We start from the raw sequence: 20,011 nt of genomic DNA, 5'->3' as shown, positions 1-20,011 counted from the left end.
CACACACACATACACACACACACACTCACACACACACACACACACACACACACACACACACACGCGCGCGCGCACGCACGCACCCACGCACGCACCCACAAACACGAAAAGTAATGTTATCGATGTTATTGGCAGATGGTTAACAATGGAGAGCTGACTCCAGATTACCATCTCCCCTCTTTAGAATATGCAAGAATGTAATTAGATGCCTTCAGGATCCCTGCCTCTATCTGGAGCAGCTGAGGAAAGGCAGGGAAAGCCAGGCAGGCAAGGCTTTCAAGGTAAACGACTCCACAAGCAATGTGCTCCACAGTAAGTTCTACCGGCAACCGCTAGAATCATTAAGAGAAACGAGACAATAAAGACCAAACTTTATTTATTGATCCTTTTCCACCTCCCCCTGATAGCCACGGGAAATAATTTTATTTCTCAGGTTATCATGAACATTATTCTAAATCAAGACCTGCAGAGTGTGGCCTAGCTACAAAGCATTCTTGCAATCTGTTCCTATTATTGCCCAAATTTTTATCATCTAGCTTTCAGATTGGAGCCATTTGTAAGATATGTATCGGCTGCTATGTTGACAGCGGTATAGGCAAAGCTGAGCCCTGAAATAAAGACTTGGTGATGCTTCGGTTATCAAAGACACTGAAACGGCCAGGCCCGTACAGGAGACCAGGTGCCTGCGGAGTCCTAGAAAGATCCCCCTGTCCTCATGTGAGCTGGAGACGACCACACACACAAGCAAACTCGCAAATCTTAATAGTGAATGCCTCTACTGGAGTTCCTGCCTCAACAAATGAAAACCCTTTGTCTGCCTAAGTCTGCCTCTGAGAGATTTGGCATCAGGGGAGCATGCCAATGTTCACCCAGACAGTCCCTTGGTGATGGGAATGCTGTGTGTACACATTAAACAAGTTACAGCCAACAGAGAATATGAAATAAAGTCACACATGGCAGTACTTCAAAAATGCCATCCCAAAGCAAATATGGTTCTACTAGAATTGGGCTTTAAAAAAAAAAAAAAAAAAAAGTTCAGTGAAGTGCCACCGAGTGGTGGCAGCGGTAGCGACTGTGCACACCTAAAATCTCAGCACTCGGAAGGCAGAGGCAGGCAGATCTGTGAGTTTGAGGCCACAATAGCCAGGGTTACACAGAGGAAACCCTGTCTCAAAAATTCCTAAAAAGCAGTTCAGTCAAGAGCTCACTACTGTGCTTAGAACATACAATGTCTCCTATAAGCTCATGTGTTTAAACACCTAAGTCTCCATGGTTTTGGAATCTTTTAAGAGGTTAGGGTCTAGCTGGAAGTATACTCTGGCTTCACCTCCTGGTTGCTCTCTATTTCCTGTTCTACCAAGAAGTGAGATGGAGAAGAACACCAGATACACACTCTTGCCAACATGGAACAACCTGCCTGCCACCCTCTCTATCAAGGACCAAGCAGACCGAATCCACAAGCGCAAATAATCCCATCCTCTCTTTCAATTGCTTCTTGTTGGGCATCTGCTCATGACAAGAAAATGGCCAGTGTATTAAGATACGCTGGACAAATATGAATTATTAATTCAATAAACAACTGCAGTGTAAGAAACACCAAGCTAGGCCACAGGCACATGAGGGGTGTGTCAGGCATCCTGAGGGATAACAGTATTACACTATGCTAACAAGAGCTGTGAGCCTACAAGAAGCAAGCACTCCCTTCCATGGGGTGAAGGAGGCTTCATGCAGGGTCACTATGCCAACTGCATCTTTGAGAAATGGTGAGGTAACGGGGCGGCTGAACACAGACACAGAAGGTGAGTGGCTTCAACAATGATCTCCACGCAGAGTGGGTACCCAGAGCACATGTGAAAGCCATGGGATACCCTGGGGTCCTCTCCTCTACTGAACAACAGGGAAGGGAAATGAGAGTCAAAGCTGGAGGTGGCAGCTGCGCTGAAGGGTTTGGGAAGCTAATAGCCAGTGAAAACCATTTTCCAAAGGAAACAGTAGGGCAGTAGTCTCCAACCTTCTTTACGCTGCAACCCTTTAATACAGTGCTTCACGTTGTGGTGACCCCAACCATAAAATTATTTTGTTGGCATTTCATAACCATAATTTTGCTACTGTTCTGATCATAATTTAAATATCTGATATGTGGGATATTTGATACAAAACCCCCAAAGGGATCGAGACCCATAGGTTAAGAACAGCCAGTGAGGTCCAGACAGGTTGAAATGTCCAGCTGAAGGGATGGCGTAACTAACAGGTCACAGGGTGAAGAAGGGTGGTCCAGAGAGTGAAACCTGATTGATTCTCTCAATAGATAGTTCTTGTGTGATAGTTCCCAGGCCTGCAGTCCTCTGTAGCCATTTATATCCAGAAATCCCTTAGCCTTCACACGATGTTCCTTGGGTCACAAGGGAGAAAGGAGGCTTGAATCTACCTGAATGAGAACTAACGGGTTCTTTCCAGCCAATGCTTCCTCTGCCTCCACTAACCATTACCTCCTGCATCACAGACAGTGATGGCACGGAAGACTGTCAGAGACAGAGAGCCTCTACAGCCAAGGAACAGACTCAGGTCACAACGAACACACACACTAGACCGTTAGTTAACTGAACTCAACCTGACAGTGTGCTTCCAGTTCTGGGGCCTCTGAGAGACTGTGGCAGGCTGAAGCCATAAATCTTTAATGCTGCATTATGAAACTGTGGGGCTTAGAGTGTGTCAACTTAGCTAAGCACAAACTACTCTCCCAAGTCATCCTCTCCCTGTGACTCTGGGCAGGTCTTGGACAGGACAGAGCTTCACCTAAGACTTGGGAGGGAGGAGGGCAGCCAAGGGCCTTCTGCTCTGGTGGTCCTCAAGTTTAAGGCAGGGGGGAGACAGAGCAGAAGTGCCCTTGAGCCCAGCTTGTCTTTGCTCTTTGTCTGCTGTCTCTTGCCAGATGTTGCTCTTATAGACTCCATGGCACCACCCCCACCCTCCCACCCTCAACCCCTCCACCCCCCCTCCCACCAAGACCACTGGGTACTTGGATGCCAGCACAGAAGTAAGCAATAAGGTAGATATCCTTCAGATCCCCAAAACAGTCTCTGGAGACTCCAACTGCTTGGTTCCTGGTTTCTCCAGTCTTCATCTTGCCCACCCACCCAAGCACAGGAGGGCCAATCAGTGACTGGCTCCTGACCAACTGACTCCCCTTTCAACCTCACTTCTTCGACTCTTATGGTAGTTGTGTGAAATTCCTATCCCATAATATTCATAGTAGCTCCACCTCCCTACTGGAACTTAACCAAATGCTGAATCTATGCCCTTAAGGACTTGGTACCAAACCAGAACCACTGGATGGTTACAGCACTGCTCTCTACAGTCTGTAAACTATGCTCACATGATTCAATACTCACCCAGGAGAGGATTAAATAAGGAAACTGAGGTCCAAAAATGACATATGACCAAATGATAATTTTCTTTTTTAAAGGAGATGCAAAAAAAAAAAAAAAAAAAAAAAAAAACCACCTTGAGGCAAGCTGTACCGTTGACTAGACAGAATAACCCAATAAACACAAGATGATTTAAAATGTCTCTCTGACCATGGACCACAGACAAGGCTGAAGCACCAGCTATTCATCCACAAGGATTACTTCAGCACATTCTATAAAATTAACAGCTGCTGGAGACCCAGGCACTGCCTAGCATCCCTTGCCACTCAGCCATGCTCAATCCTCTCCACCTACAAACTGGCCAGCACTGCCTGCCAAGTTCTGTGTGAACACCTGGTCCTCTCTGAGCTACACATCTAAAGAGAAAAGAGGATAGCATCAGGCTTAAACTTGCAAAGGGACAAAGATGCCTGAGCCGAACGCGGGGTAACACTCCCTGACTCCCTACTTGGTTAGATTCTGTATTACTGTTTCTTAAACCAGTCTTTCGTCTTGTCTTCCTCTGACTCATGCATCCCTCCTCCAGCAGGACCTAGAACCTGTTCTGGAAGTTCAAAGGTACTGGGGGTGGAGTGCAGTCTATCCCAGCCTCCCTGATAAGGCTCAGTAAAGAGGGGAGTGTGAGCCTTTGTCATGCAAGGAGTCAGATGGGAAGATTCTGAGTTTGTGTGCCTTTTAAAGAAAAGATGGCCACTAGTAAGACAGGAATGAAACTGCCTTGCATTCAGAAACTCTTTGTGTAGACTCACTGTGTGTAGAGTCATGGGAATTGATAGGCTCCCTATTGGCCTATGAACAAGCATTTCAGGAAAGTCTCAGCCTGAAAAACAGACAAAAATAATTGTGGTCAACTCTATCACAAGACATGAGAGACTTAATCAGATGACATTTTCCCAAGACTCAGCCTTTTCCATGTAAAGACTCTACATATAGCCCACCTTTTTATAGAGAATGACCTCAATCAAGTCCAATCTGGGAAGCATGTGATCAAGTTACTTAAAACAAAGAAACAAAACAAATAGTATGCTTTAAGTTTATGGCTTTGTGTTGGACAACGTGTATGGCATGTGTGTGGCTCTTCTCGAAGGCTTGCAACACACCCTCTCCCTTACAGTCATCCTGTACTCCAGCTGCGAGCTTTCTTTATTCATTCAAAGTCAACTTCTGGGGGGGGGGGGGGGGGCACACACCTGTAATCCCAGCACTTGGAATAAAAAAAAAAAAAGGATCTTAAATGTGAGGCCAGATTAGGATTTATCATGTGCTTTCAATACCAGCCTGGCCTCCATAGGGAGACCTTGTCTCAAGAAAAAAAACAAAACAAACAGAAAATAAAACAAACAGCCAACAAGCTCTTATAAACCAGTGTATTTCTTTGCCTGCATTCTTCCATCTGCTTGGAAAACCCACCCCCTCTCAGCCAGACAAAACCTACTGAATCTCGGGACCTAATGAGCTTAAATGAGTCCACACTGCTGAAACCTCCCTGCCCACCCAGACAGTGTTCCGACGGTGCCTACATAGGGCCAGCCCACCCATGAGCATTCCCGGCTGTCAGTCTCCCTCGCTGGATGTGAGACTAGAGGGACAGATGGCTTCCTGCACACCAAATCCCCAGCCCAGCTTGATGGTGTGGTACCTGTGGTCACTTCTCACTCCCCGAGGTCCTGGACTCTCAAAGGCATCACAAACCTTTGCTCCTCACCCTGGTGGGTGACCAGGTATTTAATCCCATTAACTTTAGAAACAGTCCCTCACTGAGACATTTTCAACCAAGCTCTTGGCCGAGCTCCTCGCAGAAAGTGAAGGGCACCTGACTGCAGCAAGTGTGGCACCTGGCAAAGTCAATGAGATGAGCTGCAAGCAGCACAGCAAGTGACACCCTGCCAGTCTCCATATTCTTAACCCCAGCTCCCAAGATGTCCCAGTACTCCACTTTGCGGTAGTAACAACCAGGTACCCAGGTGCTTCAGAGCCTTAACGAAAGGCTCTCTCTTAGACATGCCACTAAAGCCTTTAGAAAGGCATGCACAGAGCCAGGGGTGACCCTGGCAGTGGCACCAAAGAGTAAAGCCACACACCTGCCTTTTTAGCCTTTCTGCCAAAGCTCCTCTGTCTGAAGGAGCAGAAATGCTCTCCAACTTCCTTAAACTCTCCTCAACTTTCAGCCTTTAACAATCACTGGGCATGTCTCCAATGCCAGCTCTCTCTCCACTGATGTCAAACCTGTCAGCTATGGAATCAAGGGACCGTGTCTATGTCCTTATGTGCCCCAGGTTCTAGAATAATGACTGGCACAGGGTAGATAATAAAGGCTTGAGTGAGGCAGACAGTGAGACGTGGCATGGGTTTCAGGCAGCAGCTTCACTGTCCTACCCTGAGACGTGGCTCAGAGCTGGCTGCCTGCTACAACAGTGATGACAAGCAGACGGTCTGTGGTTGGGACCAACCCAGCCACAAGGTGCTGGAAACAAGCACTGGTGTGAAGGAAGTCTGGTCTCTTCACTGTGAACACTAGGAGGAGTCTTGGAAGTGGAGTGGGGGGAGCAGATGCTATGGTACGATGGGAAAGGCTATGCCAACCCCACAAAGAGAGGAAGGGGTGGGGACAGTAAAGGGACAATACATACTGAAAATCTATGAGTGGTGTGTCTTACATACAAGCTGCCAAGAGATAAACAGAGGCATTCCACAGGAAGGATGGAGACTTTCTTACCATCTGTATATGCATGTGTGTGCATATGTGTGGTATGTGTGCATGTGTATGCATATGTGTGGTATGTGTGCATGTGTGTACATATGTGTGGTATGTGTGCATGTGTGTATGAATGTGTGTGCATATGTGTGGTGTGTGTGCATGTGTGTGTGAATGTGTGTGCATATGTGTGGTATGTGTGCATGTGTGTGCATATGTATGGAATGTATGCATGTGTGTGTGCATGTGTGTGGTATGTGCGCATTGTGTGGTGTGTGCACATTGTGTGGTGTGTGTGCATGTGTGTGTGAATGTGTGTGCATTGTGTGATGTGTGTGCATGTGTGTGAACATATGTGTGTGCATTGTGTGGAATGTGTATGTGTGTGCGTGTGTGTGGTATGTATGCATGTGTGGTGTGTGCATGTGTGGTGTATGTGCATGTATGTGTTGTATGTACATCTGTATATGTGTGTATGTATACCATATAAACACTATATAATACGCACATATCCCACAGATGCTTTCTAAGCATGTACGTAAATCCAACCATACAAAGACTCATGCTGCTGCACACCGAGATGAACAAAAACCCTCCCTGCCTCTGTGACCCTCCAGGGGTGCCCGAAGAGAAGCACTTCCCCATTACTGATGTACCAAGTACTTTCTGGGACTCATACTGATATTTCAGATAAACCTGTTTGTGGGAATAAATGGTTATTAAAGTGGGACTCCAATGAATAAGCTACATGACTATATAAACCTTGTTTCCGCAGAAAGCCTGCTAACATCCCATCCTTCCTCTAAAACTTATCTGTGCCTCTTCTCCGGGTGATAGTCCTTTGAAGAAACACTGTGTTAAACGACCTAAGGGGAACATCAGTAATTGTTTGGTGAGCTGTTTTCCTTGTAAGAAACAACCAAAAATAGGCGTATGGCCTGACTTATCACCTTCATTTAACAGCCTTGCTTCCTGGAAGTCCCAGAAGGCTTCATGTGCCATGTGTGCATGTGGCTAGGGCTGCTCTGTGGGCACTGGAGCTGCTGCCAACACCTTTCAGGGTGACTTTGCAACAGTCTTCCTCTCCACCCACTCCGCTGCCCAGAATTTAATATCCACAGCCCCTGAGGAGTCTTACCTTCCCAGCTTAAGTCAGCTAATCCCTAAATGGGATGCCGGGCTGGCCATGTTCATCTCCTCCCGTGGTCATTTTCCTACCTGAACACTGTGGCACTCGCTGGCCCACCTGCTCTGTGAACATTTCCCATGATAACAGCTCCTGGTCCAAGATATATCCCTTTAATTCTGACAGCCCCATATGCACAGCCATCTAATAACTCATTCACGCCGATCCTTAAAAGCATGAAGGATCCACCCCTCTGTTCAGTTACAACTGGCTCCATTTCTTCTTGGGACTGCCTTTCTTAATTCCTTTGTCATGTGTCACAGTGTTGGGAACATGGTAAACATTCCCCGATGCTGCAGAGGGAAAGCAGGAATGCCTTGTACTGCAAAGGAGACTAGCAGTCAGGCACAAATCATGTGTTCCTTCTAAAGCCACGGTCGTGCCCACGGACTAATATGACAAAGTACCCGCCATGTATCCAGCCCTCGGTCAGGCATCGTTGTCTTAACTTGGATTTACTGTATGGATTTCTCAATCAAGGATGACAGACTGTAATGTCTCCTAATAAATAAAAAAAACATTTGGATGTTCCAGCTTTCAGAAAATGGAAAAACGAATAGCTGTGCCAAGTGCTTTTTTTTTTAAAAAAAGAAATTCTTCACTGCAATATAAGCTAAGAGGCAACACCCTGGATCCACACCAAGTCTGATGCTGTTCCTGGTCATCCAGGGAAACTGTGTATTTAGAAAGCATGGCCCACCCTGTCAGCTCTAGAATAGTGGACACAATGTATTTAGAAAGCATGGTCCACTCCATTAGCTCTGGAATAGAGCAAAGTAACAAGTTACTTAGCTAACAGAATTCACCCCTAAAGGGGTCTCTCTTGGTCAATATCAGCATACAGACAAGTAGGATAGCACTGCTGAACTTAACTGCACCTCAAAGCATCCAGGGAGGACAGGGCAACAGGCAGTCCTTCAAGCCATAGTCCAGAAGCACAGGTTCCTACCAGTATCTCACAAGCTTTCTGGGTTGCATCCCTCAGTGGGATGGTATCCAGCAATATGCCAAATTTCAGCCAAGAGAGAAGAAAATGCCCGGGGAAACAGCAGGGTACACTTAGCTTACTAGGTCATGTGGGAGGAAGATGTCAGAATTTAAACTCTGCTACCCCTTTAAGAAGGGTGTCAATGTTTAGACACATCTAAATATCCAAATCCCTTCCTGCTGCACATGGTGGTGATATAGGCTTGCAATCCTAGAACTTGGGAGGCTGAAGCAGGAAGACCATGAATTTGAAGTCAGTGTGGGTGGGTGGGAGGGAGGAGAGAAGCTGAGAGCAGTAAAGGAGAGAGGGAGAGGGAGATAAACAGGGAGAGGGCACCGGCTGGGAACATGTACAAGTGCAAACACACTCCTGGAGGGCAGAGCCATCAATCAGGCTCCGTAGGAGACCCGAAGGATAAAGGTAGAAAACAATACCAGTTACATTTCTGAAGGCTGAGACTTAATCACACAGTTCCAACCTACTAACATCACATATCCTCAATCTAAACTTCCACCAACTACAAATAGAAGACAGTAATACAATTAAGCATGGGCCACTTTGAAATGCTATATGGATTTTATCCTTTGGGTTTTTTTTTTTTTTTTAACCTAACAATCAGTTTGGAAGCCCAGATGGCCTGGCGATAACTACCCCAGAACTCTAGAGAACCTAGAAAGAGACACCATCTCACAGCATAGGAAATGGGCTGGGATGAGGAGTAGTTGCTGATACACGGTGAGACGAGCAGACAATATCCAGTCTTGGTGGCACCAACCATTGGCCAGCCCCAGGCCAGTGAGAAACACCACCAAGGCATGGGCTGCAGACCTGAGCAGTGCTGGGGAAGATGGCAATGGGCCAGCAAAGCCAGGGCCAACCAAGAGACCCATATGGCCCACGGCAGGAGTCGGCATGCTCAAAGGAGTCTGGAGATAGAAGGGGAGCCTTTCAGAACCAGCTAAACTAATCCTTATTACAGGGGCTAAGAGCTACTCAGCAATTTGTTCAAGGTCAAGAAACCAGTGAGGAGATAGAACAAAGCCAGAATCCAAGCCTCTGGTCTTAAAAGACAGTGAGAGGATTGTTAGCACATATTAGCTGCTTGTATCAACTCCTTCCTAAGTGCAGAGATCCATCCAAATGATGTGTGAGCTTTAGTTCCTGCAGTTCTGTCACTTACAATATGACCCTGAGCAATTTACCTCACAGGTGCCTCAGTCTCTTCATCTAATGGTCGGGATAAGAACACTACCAACCTGGTGTGGTTACAAAGCCTACTCAACAAGTCAATACGTGGAAAGTGCAATGCCTGCTACGAGCCAACCACCACAGAGAAGGTGGCAAGGCTAGGGTATCATAATCAGCAGTTGTCACCATTTCCTTCCATACCCAGGACGGAGGCTTCTAGGAAGTCACACGGCTCTTGCCTAAGCATCCGAGGGCAACCCTAGTCTGGTATTAGCACTAAACTGACCAAAGCAGCAGAAAGGCTCTAGTTAAATGCTTCCTTGATGAGCGGCTGTCCCATCTATCATCCCACAGATTCTCTGTTGGAGACTCTAGACTGTGGACCCTCAAAGCCTTCTGCAGAGCCATCAAGCCTTGAAGTCTCATTCACCTGTCTGTCCTACTTGACCTCCTTGGCCACCTTCCCTGTGATGTTCTCCGAGGCTCTGAGTCCTTGGTCCCCCATCCTTCTAACCTCATTCCATGGAAAGGCATGATGTCATTCCTCCTACGTGCCAAATTTGGTGGATTAAACACAAAAGCAGGCTGGCAACTTCCGCCGTATGCCCACACTACCCCGTCCTTCAGTGCTAATTCATGCCTCCCACGTCCAGCAAGCCCAGCACTAACCCACCGTGCTCACTGCCTCTGACCATGACCTTTACCTCAGCACTCACTGGGAAAGCCATGCAGCCGTCTATTCTGTGTGCTAAGCCTCCTTGAAGACTAGAATACCCCACTCATTAGAGCATCCAGGCCTCCTAGGAATCCTGCTCAAACGCCGATTCAGACTCAGCACACTAGACTCGATTGGGAGAGTCCAGGCGCAGCTGTGCTCCCAGGCCACACTTGAAATGTATATGCACCGACTGGAACATCTGCATTTTAAACATAATGTTTACACTGATGACAATCCTACAAGAGAGGAATTCTGCCCATTTTCCAGAAATGGAAAGTGAGGTTCAAAGTAGCAGAGAAACTTGTCTAAGGCCCACAGTGCAGGAGGCAGACTTCAAAGGAGGGTTGGTTGGTTCCAAAGCCTAAACCCAGTCTTTGTTCTCCATGGAGGTCATTTTCAACCCAGAGTTGGGGTGGGATGGGAAGGGTACTAGGTATAGAAATGTAATGGATGTCTGTAACAAATCACTGAAGGCTCCTTAGGTACTATAAACAGAAAAGAGATGGGCAGAGCCTGGTGCTCAGAGGTGGAGCACTTGCCTAGCGTGCACCAAGCCTTGGGTGGGATGTCCACCACCACTTTTCTTTCCTTTACTCTTTTCTTTTTCGTTTTTAAATTTTTTATTATTTTTTTATAATTTTTCAAAGAGTCACCCAAGGGAGCTAATGAGCTGGCTCAGTAAACGAAGTGCTTGCTATGCAACCAAGAAGACCTGAGTCTGATTCCTAGCGCTCATGTAAAAAGCCAGGCGTGATGCACATTTGTAACCCCAGGACCAGAGTGGTAAAGATAGATGGAAACCTGGGGCTTACAGGCCAGCGAGTCACACACATAAACACACACACACACAGAGAGACAAACACACAGAGACACGCACACACCATAGACACACATGCATGCATACACACTCAGAACACATAAAAACAGCCATCTGGGAGAAAGTTAACTCTACTGATCCAGACATTAGATAACACCCAGAAACTTTAAACATGCAGAGAAGAAATGAGACATACAGAAAACTTCTCCCTACAATGTCTGGGGACGATGGTGACATTCTAGAGTGGCACCAGCTAAGAGGATGCAGGGACCGTGCTCCACACTACACCACTCCTCCAAAACCCTGCCTGCACCTCCTCATCTCTGTTTGGACCATGCAGAGCCAGGGACTCTCCCTGAGTTCCAACCTCACTGCCCCTGTGCTGTGGAGTCCAGCCCGTTCCCCAGGCGGCTCTTCCACATGCTGGTGTCTCCCGGATCCTACTGAACAGGTACCACCTCGCACTGTTCTTCTACTTGGCACCCCCTTGGGGAGGCCGGTGACAGCCTCTGAGTCAAGAGCCTCCTTACCTGTTCACCCCTGAGCTCTTGTTCTCAACCCCACCTTTACTACACAGTCAAACTTTAGTGTCCCGAGCCCAAGGGCAACCTCGTGAGGGCTATGCTTACCACGAACCTCCACACCAGGCCCACACTTTTCTCTCCATCCTTCTGGTTTGCAGCAGCACTTTCCGCCTCCACTCCCTGTTTAGCAAGCCAGCTCCCACGCGGCTCTGCTTCGTTCCCAATAGGATACTCTGCTGGCTCTTTGCCCAATCCTAGGATGATGACTTCTAGAACTTTCCCTGCTCACCTGCTGCCAACCCAACTCTTTCACCCACTTTCTGTGAAGATCCTAATCCCACATCTAATACACCTTGTGCTGCCATGTAGGGTAGAGCTGAATCTGCCCTGCTCTGCTCACTTCAGACGCCTCAGCACTCAAGATGCCCGATCTACGTAAACGACACTGGCTCAGGGTCACAGATGAGCTGCACACCATGCATGTATCACTAGCTACTTGCCTTCTTCCTTCCTTCCTTCCTTCTTTGTTTTCTTTTCTTTTTCCCCCTAAAGTCTTGCTAGACAGCCTAAGCTAGCCTTGAACTCTCAATCTTCCTGCTTCTGCCTCCCCAAACTGAGATTACTAGTAGACACTAGCAAATCTGACTCCATTTCCACTTTCAAACGGCTCATGCCGAGGAAGGGATGGGAGAGCCGAGGTTCCCTAGGTGAACGTGGTATCTGCTCGCCTTTACCACTGCACACGCAGGCTCAAGGGCCTGGAGGTGGCCTCTGATGGTGAGCTCCCAGGGTCCACACACCAGAAATCCTGATGCACCTGCAACCCTCATGAAACTGACAGGGATTCCTTACCCTGGCCCACAGGCTGCAATGTGCTGGCCTAGTCCAGCTTTAAACAAGAACAAGGAAGAGCCGTTTCCAACATATTCTTGGCTCATGATCGCCTTTAAAGTCTGAGAAGTAACCTATCCGGCTGCAAAGTGCTTCTATGTCATTTAGATTCCATGGCAGCACGCCTTCTGCAATGGACCTTGAACCTGTGAGCACGACTCCGCTCTTTAATGTTCTCAGCCAGATTCACCCAAGACAGAACAGCATCCGAAACGTGGTCCCTCGGTCCCCTGAAACATTCCAAGTGATGCTGGCGCTTCCACGTTCCAGCTGCTCGTGAAGGTGTAAAACAGGCTGCAGGTAGAGCCTTGGAATGCTTAAACTTAAATCATGCCACATAGCAACTCCATCACCCAGCACAAACATTCAGGGAACACTGAGTGAAATAAACATTCAAAGAGCATAAACACACATTTCCATTGTCTTGTCTCCTGGGAATCACACTGCTAGTATGTGATGCATTTGCCACTGGGTCTGAGTCTGCTCCTTCCCCAATACTACAGTTTCTGTGTGTGTGTGTGTGTGTGTGTGTGTGTGTGTGTGTGTGTTGGGGGACAAAGGGGGTAACCATCACCAACTCTGCCAACTCTAGCATTTCGCCTTTTCCAGAAGATAAATTATTTAGAATTTTTTTGCCAGTTCGAGTGATTTTCCCATAGCAGAGTCAAATGGCCCAGCAGCCCTGCCTTAAAGAAACCAATGCAATTAAAGCAAACAGCTATGAACTGGTCCTGACAGCTTCTACCAACTTCATTTGATAAAGTGAGACACAGACACACTCCGACAGACAAGCCCACACTTTATTCCCTGCCAGACGCAGCGCCAATCCATACATATAGAATCATCTATAGGAGAAAAATCAGCTCAGCAGCTCATCGCTAAAACCAAATAGCCATATAAAAGCCGCCTAGCCCGACTGCCTTGTAAGGAATATCACTGACAACTACCGCTCCTATCCAGCAGGCTAATAAGAATAATTATAGCCAGGGCAGGCATTAATCAGCTTGGCAGATACAGGAATTCTGTTAACAAGACTGAAATAAGTGCCAAGAAATCTCTGAAGACCACAGCACTTCAAAGGCTGTTTAAGCTAGAGGGATTCACGCGTGTTTCTCCTGCGAGCCTTCCTCCTTACGCAGTGCCCTGTGGAGCAGCAGCAGCAGGCTTCGTCTGAGCCCCATTCCTCTGAGCAGGCAATGAGGACCTGCAAGGTTGCAGGTTGTCACACCTGAGAGGTGCATGCTGACACCATTACTCCCTTCTGCATTGCACCTGGGCCCCACACACCCCTGATCCTATTTTTAATTCCAGCTTTGTATTCTGACCACGATCATCTTTTCTTCATCTAAATCTCAAACAATGGGCAGCACACGGGCACAGTGAACAACGGCCAGCTGATCCTTAGCACCCACGGGATAGAGTCCTGCTATGACTGAACATGTTGTTTCACCACTCTGGGTACCTAGTTCCTCATCATTTATAAGGAGAATATAACTGAGTCTTTCCCAAGATCTGAATGACTGACAGATCCTAACTTTCAAGTGACAGCTACCGGTGCCCTGTGCCTGCCAGGTGCACAGAGGCCTTACAGAAGCCACTAGAGAAGAATAAGGCTGAGGGTGAGGCTCAGTAGTAAAGTGTACAAGCTTCCAGTTCATTCCTTAGCACCACCAAAAAAAAAAAAAAAAAAAAAGACGAAGTTTATCTTGTGTCATGCATCCTCCATGAGACTTCTTGGTGTCTCCAAACCCCAAATCCATCCTTCTGTTTTCCACGGTAGCTGGCAGATGGCTGCCAGGTTTCGCTGTGTTCTCTAGCTTCCCTTGCAGCTAGTGTGACATGGAACTAAATTGTCTCCAATGGAATACACACAGAAATGATGTCACTTCCAGGCTTTGCCCATGAAGTACCCATTATAATATCCAAGCTGTCTCCCTCCTTTGTGGGGCTGGAAAAGTAAGGATGACAGATAAAGTGATCCTGAAAACCAGGATGGTCACCAACCTGGGACCAGAGGGCTGTGTGAAACAAGGGCCTACCCAAACTCTCCCTCAGAAGCACTCCACAGTTGGGGGTGGGGGGAATGTTTGAACCACTGCGCCAGAATTGTGCAATTAAGGCAGAACAGCCTACCTAATTAGCATAATACCCTTTTACAGCAATTGAATTTGAAAATATAGGTGTGATACCTTTGTCATTTAAAAGCTATCTTAGCAGATTTGCATTTTTAAAAAAGATGTAGAGAATCTATTAATGACTCTCATGGCTACCCACAAATAATAAAATAAGAAAAGGAGATACCCATCTATATGTGCTCAGTTAGTCAAACACATCCTATGTATGAGAGTTGTACAGCCTAATATTAAGAGAATAGAGAGAGAGCAAGACCAATGGGGTCCTGCCTCTGGAGGATAATCAGGTGGGGATGTAAGACTTGGGAACGGGAGCCATGGACATAAGACAAAGGCTGCCTGGCCACCTACAAGGCGCCAAAATTTCACAATTCAGACCGCTCCACACCTCCCCTAACACCCCCTACCTCACCAGTCATCTTTCTCTCTCCCTCCTCCCAACTCATGGAACAACTCGGGTGCCATTTCTGAAGGAGCAGTGCACTTCACTCACCCACACTTTATGCTTTTCCCCAAGCCCTGGGATGCTCTTCTATCCTTTCTTCCAAAATCCTAATTATTCTCGAGGCTCAGCTCATATGTCACCTCTTAGGTAAAAGCAACTCCAAACACCAAGTCAAAATGAACCCCTTCCTTCCCGCCCTCCACCCCCCCCCCCAAGTGCTGAGCTGGGGTCAATAAACTGTTTTTACCACTGTCTACAACAGCCCAGTCAAGCACCCAGTGCGGTGCTATACCTTGGTCACTGCCGGCTGGGGCTGAGTGAGTCTGGCCCACTGGTCGGGGCTTAGTGAGAAAGCTTCAAGAAGTGAGCTTCAGAGGCAGAGGGTCTTAGACAGGGAAGAGAGGTGGCAGGCAGGCTAGAAGGTGCAACAGATTCCGTGAAGAGTAGCAAACAGGTGCTTAGAATGAAATCTCTAAAGCAGAAAGAGGAGAAAGCAAGCACAAGGGACCTCTATCTCCTTCAAGAAAAGTCACAAGAGCTCAATGCACACTGGTGCGAACCCCAAAATCATCCGTTAGGAAAATGGTGACCTTAGAGGAGAGCTGGAGAAAACCTGTCAGTCGAGGAGTCAGAAGTTGTCTTCGTAAGGAGCCCCCAAGGCCTTGGCTACAACAGGGGAATCAGAAGGATGGACACAGTCTGAACTTGTGCTTGGGCTGGGGTTCAGGCGAAGCCCACAGAGGGGTTACCATACAAGTAGCAGCAACTTCACGATTCCGTTCCGGCAGCAAGACCCAAGGGAAGACCATCTTGCCTATGAACACACTCCACTTCCAGGCTCAATGGATGTGGAAAATGATGCTACACTGGGAAGCTGCCTCAGAGGTCAGGCTGAAGCTGCACCTAGTGAGGTATCCAGGGGCAGAGTTTGTAGATGGCACATCAATGGTTCAGAAATTGTTAGGTGAATCTGCACAGGGCAGTCACAGTCACATCCAAAAGTCTTTAAGTCTCATCAAGGCTGGATGCACAGGTATACCACCATGATTCATTCCCCCAAGCTGTGCGTTCCCGACCCTGGGCTGTTGGTTATGGTTTATTTATTCACTTGGTCTGAGGAATGGAATCCAAAACTTGGCAAAGATAAACAAGCACAGAGCTACAACCCCAGGCCCCCAAGGGCATCCTTTTTAAACTTCTACCTCATGCTACCCTCTCAACTGGTTCACCCACAGACTATACACTGACCACTCTAGGGAGAGTCAGTCACACAAACCACAAAGTGAGTAGCAGATGGGAGTGGTGCCCAAGCAATCTGTGCAATCACAGGCCACGGTCCTGCTTGACCCAGCCATATAAGCCAATTAAATGGTGGCGACTGTCCCTAGCAATATGCAACAAATACACAACTTACAAAGACTGATGCCTAGCAGATCAGAAACCACAGAAGACCACTGGATGTTTTCTGTACATGGGTTGTGGCTGGAGAATTATGTCTAGGGGAGTTCTTGGAGGGAGTCATTTCCAGAAAACCCCTCTGAGGTGAAGTATCACAGTAGCAGCCAGAAAGGCTAGTTCGCAGGCAGCCAGGACTCATGGGGGGCTGGGACAGTAAAGTCCTAATGCCAGCAGAAGGGGAGTGGTGGAGGGAGGTCCCCACGGGGATCCTCACACCATCAGAAGTGCAGTCATTTAGCCCCAGTGCAGCTGAGGCCTGGCTGGGATAGACAACACACACCACGTGCTCTGGGAAAGCTTGAGATACATCTTCTGCAGGGGCTTGGAAGGGAACCCAGGGCTGGGTCTGGAATTCTGCTTGTCCTAGATGACACTGGTCACAGGGAACCACGCATATAACCACACTTGGGGATCTCTGCCTTCCTGAACCAAGGCAGGCATTAAATAAATACATCAAGTGGCTGTTTAAGATCACCCTGTGTATCTACGTGAAGATGGTGTCTGTGTAAGGAGTGAATGGAAAATGGAGGGGGGGGAGCCCAGGAAAGATTCCATGGGTGGGTGAGGGGATACTGGGCCAAACCACTGAGAGGCACCAAGGGTTTCCAGAGGGTAAAGGAGAAAGGGGCAGTAACGAGGGAAGTAACAGGTAGAAAAGTTGGAAAAGCTGGGCTCTCGGGTCTTTGTGTATAAATCCGAGCCTAGCTAGCTTCAAGAGACGCTGGAAGGCAACACTGAGGCAGATTTGGCTAGATGGCAGGGATGGTACAAGACTGTCACAGTAACGCTGGGCTACCCAGTGACCTTCGTGGGAGGAAGTTGGATTCTCTTGCTTCCCTGGAAAAGCAACTCAGCATGGGCTAGCGAGTGAAGAGAGATCCCGACCGGCCTCGGCTATGGCGGGACACAGCAAAGGCTCACATTTCCGCCCAGCCGGGTACGCGGGCCGGGGCCGCCCGCACCTTCCGGGGCCGGGAGTTCAAGGTGAGCCCGGCTCCCGGTGGCCAACAGGTAGAGAGCGCTGTGGGAGAACCGGCCACGAGCCACTCCCCCGGCACACGTGAGGACCCGGCTCGGTCAGGCCGGGCGGCTCCGGATACCCGGAGCGCGGGCCCAGGAGGATGTGCACCGGGCTCCGATCGGCCCCACATCGCTCCCCGCCCGGCCGGCGGCCCGGCGCTTCCGATCCCGGTCTCCCGGGAGCCGCCCCGGGCGCCCCGGGTGCCCCAGGCCCCGAGCGGCAGCCGCGCCCCCCCGGGACCCAGCGCCCCACCGCGCCCCGCCGCGCCCCACGCGCACTCACCCAGCGACAGGAGCGCCAGCAGCAGCGGCCTCGGCGCCGGGCGCCCCATGCTCGGCCGGCCGGAGCGACTCTCCGCCTCCTCCTCCTTCCCCGCCGCCGCTCCTCCTCCTCCTCCTCCAGCTCCGGCTGCTCCAGAGTCGGCTGCTCCGCCGGGCCGCGCGCCTGCTCCGCTCTCCCCGCCGGCCGAGCGAGCCCAGCGCCGGCGCGGACGTGCGCACCTGGCTCGTCGCGGCCCTCCTCCTCCTCCTCCTCTCCCGCCCTCCGCCAGCCGCCGGGCCCCGGAGCCGGCCTCGCCGATCCCAGGGCGCAGCAGCCCGGACCGCCTCCCGAAAGCAAAAGGGAAGAGCCGTGGCGTCCGCCCGCCCGCGCCTCCCACCCGGCGCTTTGCCAGCAACAAACACAAACTTTCCCAAGCCCCTCCCCGCTCCAGGTAACGGAGGAGGCGCTGGGGCCACCCGCTTAAAGGGGAGGAGACGCCCGAGCCCACTCAGCCTTCCCCTCGGGCCCCCAACCCTCGAAAAACTTTCCTCCGACCTTTAAAAGTTGGCCTGGAAGACTTGTCTGGAAACCTCATCTTTTGGGCCCTATCCGGGGACGCCCGGCATTCCTTCGCGGTGGAATCCCCACGAGTGTCTCGCAGCCAGCAACCCACACGTACACCCTCTGGTCTCCAGCTAAGCATGCCACCAGCCACCTGCTTAGCCCTTGCTAAAAATAATTACACAGATAGGAATGAAAGAGCTTCAAAGGCAGTGAATTCCCACCCCCTCATGGTCCAGAGGCCTGATGTGCTTGGGAGAGTTGGCCAGGGACTCTCAGCCAAGCATCAAATTCAACAAGGCTCTAACCCACCACCCTGTAGCTGGGTGGGCCTGCCTCCTTCCTGGCCCACGTCCCTCCTCTCCAGGGTCCCTGTGGTACTAATTAGAACAACTTCCAACGAAGGTACCCATAAAAGAAAAGAAAACCCACACCATCTATTATTAGCCATAGTGCTTCAAATGGTATGTCTGCCGCCTGAGACTATATTCATTGCTTTAAGTGGACACAACTGGGTTTCCATTAAAGACTCTTTTTCCTCCCACAATAGAGTTTTGTGCTTTGGATTTGAATACAAAAGACTCCACAGCCCTGGGGGGGGGGGGGGAGCGGTGATCAGCGTTCCTTGTTTAAAACTTCCCAAGGATGAATCAGACATTCAGAAAGGCTCACTGGTATCCAGTGACCCCCTCCGTCGCCCGGGCCTTTCATTAATATTTGTAAAACAAATCACAGATGTTCCTGGGGAAGCTGCAGAACATTAGGCTTGCTCTGATTTCCACAAGCGTTTCTCGTTTCTCGTTTCTGCCAACGTCTGACATGAGACTGACTGGCCAGGTGTGAACCCTTCCGAAAGAGACTCTTAAAAATTTATTCCCAGCCAGGCATGGTGACCTCCACTGCACTCTGTAGGTAGAGGCAGGATGGGCTCAAGGTCATCTGTCCCTGGCTTCAAACAGAGATAAAGGCGGGCTTGGGCTACGTGAGACCCTGTTTCAAAAGACCAAAATAAACAAATTCCTGGTGGTTCAACAATGGAGGTTCACTTACTGTCACAAAGTGGTAACAATTAAACAGAGATAAAATGGTATGGTAACTTTGGTGTTGAGTATATTTCCGCCTCAATCTTTTTTTTTTTTCTTTTAATTTCTGTCTTGCCACCAAGCCTTTCCCAGAGTTTCCCCCACCCCCATCCATGCTCCTGTTGTTCTTTTTCCCAGAATTTTTGTAGGAAGGTCAATTTTCTTTTGTTTCTTTCCATTCTATCAAGCCTGAATATGAGCCTCATGTTAAGTTTTGAAATATGCTGGAACTACGGGAAAACGCAAGGCTTGGCTCTTCCAGCAGCTCAGACTTCAGCTCATCAATCTTTCCGGTTTCTTACCACCCAGGATGCTTAGCGTCTGGCCTGCACATTTTATCACTTGATCACAGTCAGCTCAGCACACTATGTATACTGCTTCCACCTCTGCCTAATAACTGGAGGATCTAAGAGGCTGATGCATTGTCAACTTGCATCCCCTCCTCGCTGGAGAGGAGTTCTGTGCCCTTTGTTTAACAGACAAAAATCTGGACCTTGGAAAGCCTTCCACATGCCGTCAGAGAAGAGACTCTGAGCTAGACCCTGGAACTGCAGCCCTGGTGAGTCAGTTGCTGCCAGTGCCCATAGCCTACAGGGTAATTTAGTGGGTGTGGCAG

At 49.1% G+C, this 20,011-nt stretch overlaps 1 protein-coding gene across 1 annotated transcript in view; it reads right to left on the bottom strand.

The window, feature by feature from the left end:
* Nucleotides 1–17,999, bottom strand: part of Ptgfrn (prostaglandin F2 receptor inhibitor) — a 68,229-nt gene extending 50,230 nt beyond the window's left edge. Inside the window, exon 1 of the mRNA XM_021158115.3 lies at nt 17,774–17,999. Within this exon, the coding sequence (XP_021013774.1) occupies nt 17,774–17,822 (49 nt within the window). The 5' untranslated portion in view covers nt 17,823–17,999. The remainder of the gene's footprint in view (nt 1–17,773) is intronic.
* Nucleotides 18,000–20,011: the final 2,012 nt, after the last annotated feature.

The sequence above is a fragment of the Mus caroli genome, unplaced genomic scaffold, assembly GCF_978045245.1.
Source record: "Mus caroli unplaced genomic scaffold, Mus_caroli_1 scaffold_3, whole genome shotgun sequence".
Lineage (NCBI taxonomy): Eukaryota > Metazoa > Chordata > Mammalia > Rodentia > Muridae > Mus > Mus caroli.
Note: the sequence above shows the minus strand (reverse complement) of the source record. Positions and strands in the feature narration are given on the sequence as shown.